This window comes from Fukomys damarensis, unplaced genomic scaffold (genome assembly GCF_012274545.1).
Source record: "Fukomys damarensis isolate Sample0158 unplaced genomic scaffold, DMR_v1.0_HiC HiC_scaffold_25, whole genome shotgun sequence".
Taxonomy (NCBI): domain Eukaryota; kingdom Metazoa; phylum Chordata; class Mammalia; order Rodentia; family Bathyergidae; genus Fukomys; species Fukomys damarensis.
Genome location: NW_022900937.1, coordinates 18356236 through 18373267, shown reverse-complemented (window position 1 = coordinate 18373267; position 17032 = coordinate 18356236). Strand labels below are relative to the sequence as shown.

The 17032-nt window shown below is 57.8% G+C and overlaps 1 protein-coding gene across 2 annotated transcripts in view; it reads right to left on the bottom strand.

The window, feature by feature from the left end:
• Smad3 (SMAD family member 3) overlaps window positions 1–17032 on the bottom strand; it is an 89653-nt gene that overhangs the window by 3794 nt on the left and 68827 nt on the right. For both annotated transcript variants that reach the window (XM_010643286.3, XM_010643287.3), the window contains exons 2-8: window positions 15337–15530; window positions 15112–15243; window positions 13871–13945; window positions 11242–11292; window positions 4530–4742; window positions 2894–3031; window positions 815–959 (exon numbers count right to left, since the gene is read on the bottom strand). In XM_010643286.3, the coding sequence (XP_010641588.1) occupies window positions 815–959; window positions 2894–3031; window positions 4530–4742; window positions 11242–11292; window positions 13871–13945; window positions 15112–15243; window positions 15337–15530 (948 nt within the window). The remainder of the gene's footprint in view (window positions 1–814; window positions 960–2893; window positions 3032–4529; window positions 4743–11241; window positions 11293–13870; window positions 13946–15111; window positions 15244–15336; window positions 15531–17032) is intronic.

Here is a 17032-nt window from a genome sequence, read left to right as displayed (position 1 = left end):
CAGAGGGGTGTGGACATGGCCCCGCCTCGAGAAGTCTCGCCTGCTGAGCGTGGACAGAAAAGGACCTGGCTTCTCATTACCACAGCGCCAAGGCGGCAGAGCCGTGATGGGGCCAAGTGAAAGGCACTGTCCAGAGTTCTAAAGTCCTGCACGCCCGCTCAGACCTCCCCTTTCCTTGATTCTCCATCCACGGTGGCGAACCTGGGGCACACGTGCCGGCCCCGCCTCGAGAAGTCTCGCCTGCTGAGCGTGGACAGAAAAGGACCTGGCTTCTCATTACCACAGCGCCAAGGCGGCAGAGCCGTGATGGGGCCAAGTGAAAGGCACTGTCCAGAGTTCTAAAGTCCTGCACGCCCGCTCAGACCTCCCCTTTCCTTGATTCTCCATCCACGGTGGCGAACCTGGGGCACACGTGCCGCAGCAGCCTGTTTGTCACCTTGGAAAGCTCCAGAAGTTCGCTGTCCACAGCGGAGGACTCAACTTCCTGGAGAGGGTCTCTTAGCCATCTGCCCCAGAGGGAGGGTGGGGAGTGGCAACTGGAGGGCGCAGGGCTGGGCTCCGCTTTCTCACTGCTGGCCTGCCGTCAGGCGAGTCCCTTGCCATCCTAGGTCTTTATTATCCTTTATTCCCCTGGGCTGTGTGGGGACGAAATGGGACCTATGTACTGACGGCGCTGGGTGCTAGCAAACACTGTCGCCCAGGGCTGACCGGCCAGGCCTCCCTCTATACTGTGGCATGAGACCAGGTCCACTCATCCCCGAGGACCCTTGGCTCTGCCCTCCGAGTTGCCTGGAGTCGGGTCCCCGGCGCTGACCTGTACTCGGCTCCCCAGCCTTTGACAAAGCTCATGCGGATGGTGCACATGCGCGTCAGCTGGTAGACAGCCTCGAAGCCCTGGTTCACAGACTGAGCCAGCAGCGCAGCAAACTCCTGGTTGTTGAAGATCTTCAGGTTACATCCTGCAGACAAAATAAAGACAGCACTGGTGGGGGCATGGTAAAGCCATCCCCATCACCCTGGTTTAACTCTCCACGGTCAGGCCGTGCCTCAGCCAGACTCTGAACTTAGCACCAGGCAAGGCGTGGGCCTGCTCAGCCCCTGCCCTTGAATCTGTTACCACCTTGTCAGGAAGAGGCTGTCCGCACGCTCCACCCCTTCAGGCACAAGAACACAGAAAACGTGGACCGTAAAGTGGGCCACCAAGGACCCGAGCACCATTAGGAAAGCTGAACCAGCCCTGGGCCCTAAGGCCTAAGCAGGCACGGAGAGGCCAGGGACCACCAGGGCCCGGGACCCTCAGCAGAGGGTGGAGTGCAGGTCCTCCTGCTGGGCCAGGAGAGACGTGGGTCACAGCTTGGCCTCAGCACAGGCTGGGTTGTGACAGTCAGGCAAAGGAAGGTGTGCCTCTAATTCTCCAGACAGGAAAACTAGAGGCAGGCACAAAGTTTAAAATAAACCTCTTGTTTGAAGTCCCGCTGTCTGAAAGCCAGGAATGTGTCAATCAGGAAAATAAAAGCATACGCCGGCACAATCGAAAGGTGAGCCGAGGTGATCTTAGGAAGGGGCCAACGCCAGCTCCTCATCGTGCTGTGTGTGGCTCTGGGCCAGTCACCTTTCTCTGACCTGGGGTCTCCCCCAAAAGGAGGGGCTGCCCCAGTCTCCTAGGTCATTGCAGTTCTGACAGCCTGGGAGCTAGTGACCTCCAATGATGGGGTGAGGACCAGGGATTTAGCTCAGTGATGCCGCCACCTGTGTCCTAAAAGCAGGGTCCCGAGTTCAATCCCCAGTACCAAATAAATACATTTTAAAAATCAATATTTTTTTAAAAATGGGTGGGGTGGGCCAGAGGAAGGAGCAGGCAGACCACTTCTTCTGTGCACTCCAAGGCACGGTGTAGTGGAGCAGGGCTGAAACCCCCAAAAGAGCACTGGACGAGTCTTCAGCCCTGGACTCCCGCCTGACATGGCCAAGAACGAGCTGTGTCCCTGCGCACATGGCTTAACCTCTCCGACCTTCCCCTTAATCACCTTACTTGGAGAGGCAGAGTGACTGGAGAGGATGAGATCAAAGGTACACATGTACTCTGTTAATGCAACCACAGCATGCTCCAGAACTGTAGCACTGAGCATTCCAGGTTTCCTGCAGTCAGTTTGTCCTGTTCTTGGCCATGTCCATTTGGCGAGTGCCCTACATGTTCTGTGACAAGTAGGCTGGGCCCAACGCCTCAATCTCAGGAGGAAGCACTCCTGCCGGGCCTTGCTGTCCAGAACATCTAGGACATATCCCGGCACCTCTTCTTCGGTCCTGGGTCCATGAGCCTCGCTCAGAAAACACTCAACAGCTCCCAGGCCTGGTTCCAGTATGGATTTAGACATTTCTCCAACTGTCTTCCTGCTGAGTGCCGTGCCCTCCCCCCTCATGGGCCCTCCCCGTTGTGTCCCAGTGCTCAGTGCTGTCCTGCCCACATGGCCTGGACTTCTCCTCCAGGAAGCCTTCCCTGCCCCGGGAGCTACGCTGTCCTCCCTCTGCCCCGTGCCGGACGCTTAGCCCGTCCTGGTGTTACTTCATCCCATTTCCCGTCTCGCTTACAGACCTGTGGGGACAAGAGCAGGGCCCCACTTGTGCCCTCCAGCACCTGCCACAGACCCTGCGTGCTCCGGATGTTGTGGGAGGAATGTGCAAAGGAAAAGCCATACTGCCGAGCATTCGCACACCTGGGGCGGCAGGACATCTAGGATAGATCCGGTGGACGGATGCTGCGTGTACTGCCTCAGGATGAACAGAGACAGCCGGGCAGAGCACCGTCCCTTCTGCTCCAGGTTGACGTGCAAACCCCGGTGAGGAGAAAGGCAGGAAAGGAGGGCCCTGGCACAGGGCCGTGTGGGCGGCTCACCTGGGGGGATCTTGCAGACGGTGGCAGGGTGCCAGCCGTAGCGCTGGTTACAGTTAGGAGACTGGACGAAAATAGCACTGTCGCTAAGGCACTCTGCGAAGACCTCCCCTCCGATGTAGTAGAGCCGCACGCCTCTCCCTAGAGAGATGCAGGTTAGACCGGGTCAGGGCACCGTCGCCCACACAGTGGCCTGGGCCACCCAGGATAGCAAAGGAGGCAGAGCTGCAGCGGCTGCTCCCAGAGCCTGAGCCCTGAGCAAGGAAATCATGGGTGACACTGGGTTCCTACAGTCAGGGCAAGCTTCGACAGGAAAAGGACGAGCCAGGGCCTCAGTTACATTTCCAAGCTGTGGCCTAGAAAGTAGGGCAGCAACTCCTCCCTCGCTGGTCACTCTGAGACACAGCGGGTGCCTGGTGACAGCCGCCACCCTTGAGGCCCTTCCCATCCCATCCCGATTCATTCCAAAAACCTCCAGGGCTCCTGGGGCCCCAGGGAAGGGGCAATGCAGCCCCTCGATGCATTTTTTCTAAAGTAGCCCGTAAGTTTCTATCATTTATTTTTCCTTCATTTCTTAAATCCACTCCAGATGGACAGAAATTATTTTTAAATTGGCTCTGCAGTTCCAACAGTTATGCAAACACTCAGTGAGCTCCGCACTCAGCCAGCGGCTGTTCCCTCCCCCTACATTGCACGGGGAAGTCTTGTTCCACTCCTGGGGAGGAGGCCCGGGGGCTGGAAACAGCCAGACTTGCCAGCCCGGAGTGAAACTGGTGTGAAAACTGATGTCGAGGGGCTGTGTACCACTTGGTGTCCCCTCCTCTGCCTCCTGTCCCACTGCTGACCCTCCCTTAGAGCACCCGTTTCTTCTCTGGGTCTTCCAACTTGGTGCACAAGGAGGGGCGAGAGCAGGAAGGAGAGGCAGGACAGGAAAGACCCAGACCCCGACGAGCACACTGCCCCGGCTGTGGCCTCCCACTCCCCTCGTCTTGGCTGGGGAATCTGGTCTTCAAACCGACTCTTCTATGAGAGTCGAGAACAAACCAGCAAAAGCGGCAGTGCTTAGGGTTACGTGGGCCAACGTGCTCCTCTGCAGCCCCCCAGCTGGCCCCGGGTTCCAAGGTGATGTCTGAGAATATCTGGCCACATCACCCCACAGCTGTAAAACCACAACTATCGATGAACAAACCAAGTAAAACCACAACACAACTTCATCCGCCCTAAACTAACATGCGGACCTTTTGCTTGTTCTGGGTGTCTGGCGTAGGTGTGTTAGTGTTAGGCAGTGGACAATATTAGTCTTCCCGCCTTTTCTACATGGTCTAGAATAATCACCTATGAAATTAAAGATCGCCCTGCCAAGAGTTACAATCTACCTGTACTTTTAACCATATTTTAATAAAATGCCTCTAAAGTCACTTCCCATAACTTCCCTTCCTTGTCACCATAAGTGAGGTGTTTCACTCTGTAGCTTCCAGATGTGGGGAGATTGTCCCTATCTTTGGGAGGGAATGACGGAGCACCCTGAACTCTGCCTGTCTGGCCCCAGGTGGGACAACAGGATTTGGGGGGCCAGAGTGGGGGAGCCCCCTTCCCAAATCCCAAAGGAGGCAGAGCACAGCAGGGGCCTCCCCCTCACCGATGTGCCTGCGCGTCAGCTCCACGGCCGCGTTCCTGTTCACATTGGACAGCAGGCCTAGGCAGAAGCGCTCAGAGTTGGAGGGGTCGGTGAAGCCATCCACCGTCATGGACGGCTGTGAGGCGTGGAAAGTCTCCCCAACACGCTGGTTCAGCTCGTAGTAGGAGATGGAGCACCAGAAGGCTGGTTCGCAGTAGGTGACGGGCTGCAGGTCTGCGGAGACAGGGTCCACTGTCAGAGGCCGAGGGACCCCTGGGTGGGAGACGTGGGAGGACCCTCTGCCCCACGCCTCTCCTGACATAAACCTTGCAGGACGCCAAGGTTCCACAGGAGCACTTGGCCAGCTCTGCCTCTGTAGTGAAGAACCCGAGTCCATTCCTGGTGAGCCCGCCAGGGCCCTCCCCACCTGGCCTGGCACCAGTGTCCCGGACCCACCCCATGGACAGGCCCACTGTGCACTCTCTGGGGCGGGCACACCACCCACACATACAGTCACCTCCTCGCCTCTCTCTAGGAGCTGAGGGTCTTCTAAGGGGTCATGCTAATCTTTGTCCCCAAAGGGCTTTCGGCACTGGGCTCCCTGGCCTGGGTAAGCTCAGCCCATGGCACAGCAGTTCCAGAACCTGCAGCATGAGGAGGCTGCAGCAGCCACTGGTGCCTGGTCTGTGTACCAGTCCTACCACACTTCCTCAGCTGCCAGCTGACAAAGCAAAACTGCTATCTTGTGACGAGCTCTCCCTCGAGAGAGCTGGAAAAGGCCGAAGCAGGGGGGTCCCGGCCTTTTACTTCCCGTGACTCCTCTCCCGCTCTCCACTCCAGCCACACGGAACTCCGCAGCTGCCTGGGGCCCATGATGGTGGGGGACAGAGTGTGGTGGAGAATGAGGGTCCTGCTGTCTTCCATCTCCAGCCTGGGTCACTCACTATGGCCCCAAGTCGCTGTGGAGTCACCTGGCTGTCTAGGATGTGACGGAGCCGGTGTCCGTGGCCTCCCTGCTTATGCCCTTGGCACAGGGCTCCGAGAGAGGGATGGGAAGGAGGGATCTGAAGCTGTGCTACCCACAGGGTGGTCCCTGCCGCCAGAGGGCCCAGATCTTCCCGATCCAGGCACATGATCTCTCTCGAGGATGAAGAGTGGCGAGGAGAGATGCAGACCAGGGATACCCTGCAGGCCACGGTCCGGAAGTGCCCACCGGACCAGGTCACAGCTGGGGGAGGGGCTCCAATGGCACAGGACGGTTAGCACCCCTGGCCTCTACCCCCAGATGCCGGTGGCCTACGTCTACTTCCCCTCCCAAGTGGGGACAACCGAGAAATGCCACCCGACAGCACCAGATGTCTTCTAGGAGTTGAAACTGCCCATGGTTGAAAACCACTGCTTGGTAACAGAGCAGCATGGTCACACGCTCTGAGCTTCAGCTCCTCCATAGCTTTGGACTCGGACATGGGACCCGCCTTAACCCAGGTGCTGCCGTGGTGCAGCGCAGTACACCAAGTACTGGTGCGCCAAGCGTGCAGTGTCCTGTGAACCATTCCATGGCCTCTGGAGGGTCGTTCGTCCTTGCCACCCTCCTCTCTTCCCAGGGTGCAGCAGGGGAAGGTGCGGCAGAAGGCAGAAGACAGGCTGCTCTGGATGGAGGGAGGGGCGGTGGGGCAGGAGCAGCTGCGGCTTGTGCCCTGGCTCCTGAGGTTGGGCTGAGCCACGTCAGCCCCTTCCGGCTCTGGCTTCACTCAGTGCTCCCACATTCCAGGGAGATAAGCTATATTCAAAACAATGTGGCCACTAAAATGTGAGCTATGCCGCTTTAGAAACTTAACAAAAACAAAACGAGAAATCCAAGTGCAATCCAGGCATTCACAGCGGTCAGGCACCTAGAGGGTTGGGACTGCCACCACCCAGGTGCGGGCTCTGCTGACCTCGTGTGTGACCTCTGGGACATGGCCTCCCTCCCTGGCTTCAGTTTCCTGGTCTGTAAATGACTTGTGTACGGCAAGCCATCTGTGCTTCCGGTGCGGCTTGGCTGGAGAGGTAGCTCTGGCTAATCGGGGCGACCCTGGCTCACTCAGCAATGTGTAGAACAGAACGCAGTCCTCACCCCAAAATCATAAAGCCCTGTCCAGAATCCCTGGGACCTCATCCAGGCATGAGAGCAAGCCGGGCTTCCAGGCTCCCTGATACGCACCAGTCACGATCGGGGCTGCCGGACTACCCACTGCAGAACAGGCTCTGGACCAGGCTCTGGGGCCGCGTGGGCTGCAAGGAGTCCCGGTCTGAGAGGCCCTCCCAGGCAGATGTGAGCCCTTCCAGACACCCTGATATGATACTAAGAAGATTCCTATCGGGGGACAGTTGAGGTGAGGCCAGTAGCCATTCCAGAGCACGCTGCACAAAGAGCTCCTGTGTCAGAAACAGGCTGAGCCAGAGCAGCAACCCAGCAGATGCTACACTGCAAGGCACAGAAAGGGAGTCCTGCCTCCCACAGCCTTCTGTTGCTTCCCTTGAACACTTTTGCAGGAGCTGCAGCCCAAAGTAGGGTCACCATCTCCGGGCTCTTCCTTCAACGATGCTGTATTTCAAACAAACCATACATGTGACTTCATTCCTCATTTACAAGAGAAAAAGTCAGGAACCATGAGGTTACGACTACTAGAGTACGCAGCTCCGAGCTTCCTGGCAGACAAAGCAAAAACGGACATAATAGCAACATATCTCTCATGAGAGAGTACACAATGCTTACTACTGCTACACAAGAAACAGCCTGTCCTGGCACTAAGTTTTAAATGAAATTGCTCGGAGGAGGTGGCAGCCCCTCCACCACACCAATCAAGCAGGCCCTGGTCTCACTTGTGTGCATTTGTGCCAACAAATGCAGACCCAGCTTTACATAGGGACCTGGAGGTGTGCCAATCAAAGGCTCCTCTGGGAGGCGACTGTGAGGGCTCAGGGACAGTGGCTTTGCTTCTCCAGCCTTGGCCTCTGCACACCTGAGTGGCAGGCAGAGACACACACCAAGGCCTTGCCCACCACCACCCCAGCTGCCGCCAGCCTGCAAGTTGTGCTAATTGCTTCCCAGAACAGAGGTGTCAGAGACACGGCACCCTCCGGCTCGGGGCCCCCGCCCCCAGCGTGGTGTCAGCCAGACCTGCCAAGTGGTGTGGGGCACTTCACGCTTAGCGGGATGCCCCCCACCCCACCAGCCCGGCATATTGGCTGACTTCAGTTACAAGCCCTGTTCCAAGCTGGCGTGGACTTTCTGTTTTGTTTAAAGAAAAGAAAACAGAATAAAACCCAGAAGGCAACACTTGGATTATGGGATGCCTATTAAAAACATGTGCAAAAAATTCAGATCCGGTAAAGGAAAAGGTGGGGAGGCAAAAGGGCAAAATGACTTTCTGCTCCAGTCCTCTGGCCTCTTCCCACTGCCGTTGCTTCTGCTGTCCCCCTGCCTAGACTGCCCTTCCTCCGTCACCCGTAGGGACCTCACCTGTAAGGCCAGATGCAACCATGACGCACGCTCTCCCCCTCTGTACAGACCCTCACAGCGCAGCACTCGGGGCCCTCCCTGCAGCCCCAGCCGGCAGTATCCCCAGCATCCAGGGCACTAATTCCAACCCATCTCTGAGGACTCGAGCAACAAACCAACCTGTGCAGAGAAAGAGCCTTTTAACCTGCAACCAGCTTAATGCCACCAAGAACAGCGGGAAAGTCAAATCCCTAGGAGAGTAAGAGGACAGCCAGCGGAGGACTTAGCACCACATCACCAGTCTGAGGCTTCACAAGATTTCCAAAGCCTGGAGGCAGAAGTGGCCTTAGAAGGTGCCTTGTGTGGAAGGCTCAGGACACCTGGCACTGGATCAGGCCTGTGACCAGGAGTCCTACGCTCTCCCAAGGGCTGGTGGCCTTCCACCTTCTGGCTGCCCGGACACTGCCATGTCACTCTCCTGGCACAGAGGCAGGTACATTCTGCCTGAGATGCTCTGGGAAACCATTACCCCAAAACCCCAGCTCAGCCACCACGGGGCACTCCCTGGGACCTGCGCATCCTCAGCCAGGCCACTCTGAATTCTCATGTAAAGGAGAGGACACTTCTCCCCGGTAGTCTCCAATGACTTACTCCTTTCCTCCTCCACCTGCAGCTTCCTTCCCCTCCACCTGCTCCAATTCCCTGACAGCTCTGTGAGTCGCTCAGCAGTGTGGTACATAAATCCCCACCTGCTCACATCCCCTTCCTGCACATCCCACACTTTAGTCCTTTTGGTGACGGTAACTTCATCATTATCTCTCTAAAACACATAACTCAAATGTGCTGGGACGCTTCTGCCTTCCAGGCAGAGCTCACCATGTGCCCGGTTACATCCTATGGATCGGGTCACCGTGGCCATCTGAAGTGGTGCCTAGGCAGCTTCCTGCTGCCTCCATAACCCACTTCTGCCCTTTTGCCCTGCTGCTCCTGCTCCTCACAGACCGCCCTGCAAAGTCTGCCCTTGGCCTCCTCATGCTGGACTTCAGGCTCCTCCCACTCCTGCTGAAGTTCTGCAGAGCCCACCTGACGCCACTGCCCCTCAGGGTGTCCATCCTGAGGGCCCAGGGCTCCGGCTGCCTTTGTCCTTCTGGAGTGGGGTCTCCTCTGCACCGGACTCCTCCACTGTCACCACTGCAGCCGTACCTTTTGGGGCATCTCCAAAGTGAGCTCTAGGAGTACCCAGTAGAGTAAGAGGGATACTCCTGTTTGCCAGGGCATGAAGGAAAAACAGCCCTCCCCGGGCACTCGGTCACAAAACCCGGAAGGGCTGTCACCATCATGTTTCAGTCTCAGCCCCTCGGGCCCTGGCTGCTTCCCCGACTCTGTAGCCAGTTGGAGACACAGCTTACCACCGTCACCCAGACCCTTCCCCACTTCCTGCCTCAGTTGGACGGCTTCACCGTGGCTGCAGCTTCACCAAAGCTGACCAGAACGTCCTGTGCACCCAGGACCGCTCTCAAGTGCCCTCTCAGGCCCACTGCCATTTCTCTAAGGGACACTGTGACAGTTAATCTTGACTGTCAGCTGGACTGGCTTGGCGGCTGCCCAGGGGGTTGATGGAGCAACATCTGGGTGGGTCTAGGTGGGGCATGGAGCCATGACCTTGGGAACCATTCTCTGCTCTGCTGCCTGGCTGCCATGATGTTTCTGCCTTGGAGCCAGCTGACCACAGACTGGACCCCTGAGACTGTGAGGCAAATAAATCTCTCCTCTAAACTGTGGGTGTGGGGTGTTGTGCCTCCCCAACAGGAAAGCCGACCGATATAGATTCATCCCAGCCTCCCTCAGCAGCAGCTGCCAAAGTGTGCTTTTATCTGTCTTCCAGTAATTTCCCCTAGAATGTATATTCCATGCAGCGGTCAGAGTAATCATTATGAAGCTGTCATCGGATACCCCCCAACCCACTACCAACTTTCTTTCTTCGGTAGGTCACAGGGGCACGCTGGCACCGAGGCTCTTTTCTCGGCCCCCACGGGCCCCTTCAGTGTCATCTTCCCTGACACGCCACCAGCCTCCACCTGCACTGTGCCTCCCACCACCTCTGAACTTTTGAGGCAGACAGGTGGAGACCGCTAGTCTACCTGGCCTTGGTCTGTGACAGGGACACAGGCTGTGATGGAGGACGCCTGAACTGTATAGCCCACTTCTCCATCAACTAGGTGTGTGGGGTGAATACGTCCACGTCTCTTCTTTGGCTTTCTACTCTGCACGCTCGCCCTTCCCTCTGTGCCCCCCACTCCAGGCAGCCTGCCTTCCGTGGTCTCCAGGTGATGAGTGTTTCCTGACACTGTCCACCCAGGGCTCACAAAGCCAGTCTGAGCCACCGAGAGCCACCATGCCTGGACGTGGCTTTGCCTGAGCCACTGTGTCAGCTCCAGCAACAAAGCCCCAAACCAAACTACACTGGCATTTTCTTCACATTTCCCCTCAATAAAGACGACACAGACATTTCACACATTCCGAGACCCTCAGCAGGCCCCATGTGGGAGCCACAAGGACTTGGCAAAGCTTGTCCCATGCTAAGGACTGAAGGACCTCCCTGGAGGGTGGAGCCACTTTCAAAATCCTGACCCAGAGCCTGACAAGCAAAGGGTGCTGTGGAAATGAGGGGCCAGCTGCACCCAAACATGGATAACTCAAGATAAGCAGGGCAACAGATACGGAAACATGAAATACTGCAACAGAAGAATGGAAGACGGTAACAGGATGGTGCCAACTATAAAACAAAGACTGGTAAGGACGGGATTATGGGCACCGTGTTATTTCCCCAACTCTTTCTGTGTTGCTGCTTTGATAAATGAAATTAATTAATCCTAAGGTGAGATACTCAGACAAAACCTAGGAAAGTGTGTCTGAACCCCACCTGTGAAAGTCAGGCTGGAGTCCGCAGCTGCCCGCAGCTCTGCACCAAACCACACACGGGCGCTTGGCTGACCACAAACCTGGCCTCCAGGGCCAGAGGTCTGGGGGTTTCTCATTCACTCGTGCCTGACGCCACCCGGGGGAAACACTAACGCGGCACACAGCCACCTTTCCTGTCCCTGTGGTGCTCAAGTTTCCCTGCTCTGGGGTGACCCCAGGCCGGGCTGGCCAGTGGAGACAGGGCAGTGGGCACCCTTGCCCTCAGAGTCCCTTTCCCACACTCGCCACCAGTTGGAGGGGTTCCAGTCCTGCGGCAGAGATACTCACCCAAGTTATTGTGTGCTGGGGACATCGGATTCGGGGAGAGGTTCGGAGAACCTGCAAGGTGAGACACAGCAGTGAGGCCTCAGGACAGGAAGGCTCACCACAGAAGGACAGGGCCTAGGACTGAGCCCCTGACTTGCAGGAGAAGGCCTGACCTCGTGCCCTGGCCCCCGCTTTCCTTCCCTGTGCCCCAGCTTCTCCGTGTGTGGAGTGGATGGACTAAGATGGTGACCTCCGGGGTCTCCTGTGTCCTCGTGCTTTAGGGTCCTGACCAAGGCTGCAGCACAGGGCAGCTGGGTGCTCACCGAGGATGGGTGGCACCATTCACTCAGCTTACACCACCTGTGCTGGTAGCTGCACCCCAAGAAAATGAGAGGAGCAGGGACGGGCCTCTCCCCAGCTGTAGAGGCCCAGGCGAGTGCAAGGCTGGCCCTGCACGTGCCACCTGTCACCCCTGCCCTCCACTCATGGGATGGCACCTCGGCTCAGGGACCTTGAAGTACTAACTCAGGTGATTCGAACCTGCTGCAGAAACCCTCAGCTCAGCAACCAAAGCAATGCTTTGTGCAGGACAGGACGGCGCCTGTTGGGAAAGGGTCCGATCCTACCTAATTTGTACTCTATGATGCCCTCACCACCAGAAAGAAAGCGGGGGAAAAAACAGCATCAGCCTTCAAAGAAAGCAGCGGCTGCCTTCCCACCCCTGAAATCTGCTGTCCTTGAAGCCAGGCCTACACCTAAGCCCTGTGCAGCTGTAACCACAGCACAAAGGATGAGCCCCAGGTTTGTTTCTGTCCCCCAAGTCCCCTAACCCACTGTGGACGCAGCTCAGTCACTGGCCCAGCAGGGTCTTCCAGCACACACAAAGTGGAGACATGCCACCACGTAGCAGTGTGTGACTGCCAAAGACCTTCAGCTTTTCTGAGCCTCAATTTTTTGCTCAGTAAAAAATAGAAATAAGATCATCTACTCTGAGCTACACAGATTAAGCGAGGACAAACATGTGAAACTGTTTACACCGTGCCTGTGTTTAGTAAGCACCCAAGAAACTTTCATTTGCTACTTGGTAATGGTGCCCATGACGGAGGCCTGGGAAGGCTGGTGACCTTCTCACTGGTCTGAAAGGGCACACGTGCCTGTGAGGGGAGACACGGGGGAACGAGGCGACCTCTAGCCTGAGACACGGCCGCACCATGCCAGGCAGGGAAGCCTGAGGGGGAGCAGAAAAACGGGAGGTTGTCATGCACCCCTGCCACACACACCCCCGTCTCCCCTTGAGATGGCTGCGTGCACAACAGGGGCCTGAGACGGAGGGGAGAAGGAAGGGAGGGGACAGTGACAGGTGGGCAGAAAGGAGGGAGGGCAGGGAGAAGCGAGCAGAAAGGGCGACAGAGCCTCCTCTGCTCTGCGTTTGTGACCACCGCCATTCTGCAGACACAGGGATGGGGAGCGGAGAGCAGGGCAAGACAGGTCTGGCAGCTGGAGAGACACTGCTTAGCCGGCCCTGCCCTGGGCCAGCAGTTAACAGCTGCACGCTTGCAGCGGCCACTTGGCACAGAACACAGGAAGGTCGCTGGTGCACTGCAGCTGTGTCCACACTGCCAGTGGCTGTGGGGGGCAGTTTCAGGGGATGTGCTCAACCCAGAGTGCAGCTGCACCCGCACAAGATCTCGGCAAGGGCGGCTGCTTTGTGCCCATGAGCCTCCTTCCTTCTTTCAGGAACTGCAGTCTGTTCCAGCTGTGCACAGGGGCAGGTGTGTACCCGGCATGCCCGCTGTCACCATCTCCATCGCCAGGATGGAGTAGCCACTCGGCTGCCTTCTCTTTGCCCAGCCACACACAACGCAGCACACTCACGTGGCAGCTGAGGCTCTGTTCAAGAAGCTGCTGGTGTGAAGCCAATTTGGTCCCATGACAGTGACACGGGAAACATTTGGAGCTGTGGCGGGAGAGCCAGGCCAGCTCCCGCCCATAGGGGCACGCTGTCACATTTGGCCCCATACAAAGACAGCCGCTTCCTGGCTGTCCACCAGTCACTGGAGATGACCTGGTCTCCACCCGACCGAGCTCTCGGAGATTCTCACCTGATCCATTTCAGGAGCCTGAGCCCACCCTCCACCCTCTGCCACCAGCCCCATCCCAGCTTAGGGCCTGCACTGGCTCCCCCATGAACTGCAGGCTCAACAAGGGGTCTTCCTGCCACGCTTGATGCCCTGTGTGACAGGTCCCCAGGAAAGTGTCCAGCCTCACCGAGCACCAGCCTGGCCTGGACATCCCTGCACTCCAGCCACACTGGGTTTCCCTGCCCAGGCCTCCATGACTGCCCAGCACACCCTCTGCCACCCCACTAGCTTCGTGGCCATCACCTACAAGTCTCCAAGACTCCACTCAGAGAAAGTCTACACTGCAAGGTACAGCTCCTCCCAACCAGGTTAAGTGGCCGCGCTCTGTGCCTCTGCCAACCCACGGTGTCTGTACGGTGAGACAGCACGGTGACCGCTGTCTGGTACCTGCACAGGCTGGTCACTGAACACTGGAGAGACTGGGCGGGGTAGGAGTGCGTGAGAGGAAGGGATACAGGGGAGGGACCAGCCACTCAGTGAGAACTGCCAGCACGCTGCACCCGACTGACCTGCGTCCATGCTGTGGTTCATCTGGTGGTCACTGGTTTCTCCATCTTCGCTCAGGTAGCCAGGGGGTGGGGTCTCTGGGAAGCAGAAGACAGGTGGCCCATGAGAAGGCCTGCACGGCGCAGCCCTGGGACGTCTTTTGCAACTGTGGCACACCCGGTATGGGCTCCCTGGGCCTTGGGCCTGCTCACCTGCGACCCCCACGGCCCCAGTGGCTCAGCACGGCCGGGCCAATTCCCAAGTCCGTTCTGAGAGGCAGGAGGAGCTGATGCAGGCTGACTCCCCTGCTCTTCAGGGACAGGCCGGCCCCAAGCCCTCCAGGGAGGCTCTGGACTCTGCCTCACCCATCTCTGTCCTCCCAAGGGCCATGGCCTCAAGCACGCCCCTTGGCCCTGCATCTTCTCCTGCACAGACTCGCTGCAAGTTGTCATCTGTCATCTCTCGGGAGGGTGGCTTAGCTCCCCAGTGAGGGTGCAATGTGATAATGGCAGAGGTGGTGTGACTGGGCCTCCAAGGCTGGCCCTTTCAAATGGGAGTGACGACAAAGCCCAAAGGCTACCTGCAAGGAGCTGGGGGATCGGGCAGGGTGCTCACGAAATTTCTGCCCCAGGCACACGGGTTCCAAGCATGTGGGCCACAGCCACCCCAGCCTGCAAACTAAGCCAGAGCGACAGCCTCATCAAATTAGAAGGTGGCGAAGGGTGGCTGGACCACTGTTGTTGCTACCGGCCATTGTCATGGGGTGTGTGTGTGTGTGTGTGTGTGTGTGTACGTGCGTGCGCGCGTCACCAGAGGGTGGCCCAGCACCTCCCCAGGACACCAGGACCCTATCTGCATGTAAACGGGGGGCTTCCACAAACATCCGCAATCTTCTGCAGGGTGCCAGTTTTCTCCCCTGAAGAGAGAAAACTCAAAGTGGCCTTGACTCCCACCCAGGCTGTCATCCCTGCCAGGGTCAGAGGCCCAGGGTCCTGGCAGACCCCAACCTGAACAGCAGCCCTCCTGCTATGAGGGTGAGGCAAGAGAGTAACAGAGTGTTGCTATTTCCACTTCCAAAACAAATGACTGCACTGGGACCGCGCTGGGGCCGGGCGGAAGGGTCACGCCGCTCCTTCATGCCAAGCAAAGCATCATTAGCCAGTGGGGAGCCCAGGCCTCAGGTCCTTTCCCAATGGGACGCAGGGCTGGGTCAGTGTCGCGCAAACGGGGTCGGGAGACGGGTAAGGGTAACGGGACAGCGTACCTGGAATATTGCTCTGGGGCTCGATTCCGGCAGGGAAGTTGGTGTTCTCGGGGATGGAATGAGTGTAGTCCTCCAGTGGGGGGAACTCGGCTGGGATCTCTGTGTGGCGAGGCACCAGCACGGGAGGGAGTACTGTCCAGGCAGAGAGGCAGAGGCGGCTCAGCGCCCAGGCCTGGCTGGCACCACAGCCCCAGAGCCCCCGTGTACCCGCTCCCAGGAGCGTACCTGGTGTCTCTACCCTCTGGTAGTGGTAGGGGTTCACGCACACCTCATCCTTCTTCATGTTGAAGGCGAACTCACACAGCTCCATGGCCCGCAGCTCATGGTGGCTGTGCAGGTCCGGCCATCGCCACAGGCGGCAGTAGATGACATGGGGGAGCCCCTTCCGATGGGACACCTGTAGGCGGCCATCCAGGGACCTGCCAGGGCAGCGAGGGCAGACAGAGACGGTGGGGTGGGTTTAGCTGCTGAAGCTCCGAACAGGTCTGCTGGCCGGCGTGGGGCAAGCTGGGCCCTCCCTCCTTGTTCCCAGCCTCGAAGGCCCCATGCTGAGCGGAAGGGACCCCAGAAGAGGCAAGCAGGCCCACAACACACGGCTGAGGCCCCCACAGCTGGCAGAGTGGGCCAGCATCCCCCAGGCCGAGCAGCGCGTGGCAACCCGGGAAAGGGATGCATTTAAGTCAGGATCCAGGAAAGTGCACACAGTGCTCATCTGGCTTTGCCTACGTAGAGGGGACCCGAGGATCTAGGAAGACAGCCAAGCCCAGGGCATGCTGGGGTGCAGGCAGCCATGTGGGCAGGGATCTGGGGACTACAAGAAGGGATTCTGCCCTTTTTTCTAACAGCAGTTAGTGAAGGAGCCTCTGAGATGCTTCGGCGCTGTTCATGTGTGAGTCAGGCCTCAAGGTGATTCTGGCTGTGTGTGCAGGGGTGGAAAGTCGCGAGAGGGGTGCTCTGGAACTGGGGGCCCTAAGAGGCTCATCCAGGACCCACCATACTTTTCCTAACTGCTGAGCATAGCTGGAAAGAAGATATTTGCAAGCTGTCCCTGTGTATCCCCTTAGGACCAAGCACAACTGTGCACCTGGTGAACAGGATCCACGCGCCCTCTGTGAGGGAGGGGCTCCCAGATGCACCAACCAAGAAGAGACAGAGGGAGCCAATCGGGATCCCCAAACCTCTGGCCCGGGAACATGGAGGACAGGAAGGTCAGCACTGGGCTTGGTCACAGGGACAGACCCAGAGCTGCTGACTGAGGGCATCTGGAAGGATGTAATTACCTCCCTCCCATGGGGGCCGGGGCCAAGGAACCCCTACAGCTGAAAACAGTAATTACGAGGCAGAGCCAGAGAGGACAGCCTGGGTCTGGTCCCCAAGGTACAGGAGAAAGCCTAGCAGATGAGTCCTAAGACCTGGGGTCAAGAAGTGATTTGCTTCTCCTCACTGCAAGACCCTGGGCAAGGCATGAGGAATCCAGGGCCCTCCACTGCCTTGTCTAGAAATGGGGGACATTCTGCCCCTCCCCTGACCTCACAAAGCCTGGTGTCCATTTGAAAGGTCTCTGCAAAGTACCAACCATTGAGCATTACTGCCTGCTCTCTGTCACTGCAGAGGCCCAGCCCAGACAGGGCACTGAGCTACAGCTGAGCAGGCAAGAAAGGGAGAGTGGGAAGTGTTGAGCTGGACAGAGTCACACGGCTGCTGTCACCCCTGCAAAACCACTGGGTACCCACAGATTAAGGAAGTGGCCACATTTGCTCATCAGGGTTTGACAAAAGCCCCAGCAAGAGGCCAGTGGGTCAAGGCAGCCAAACCTTACAGTCTTTCAATGATGTGCTAGAAAACTGAGTAGCCACATGCAGGAAAACTGAACTTCAACTTATACCCTACCCCTAGACAAAAAAAAAAAAAAAAAAAAAAA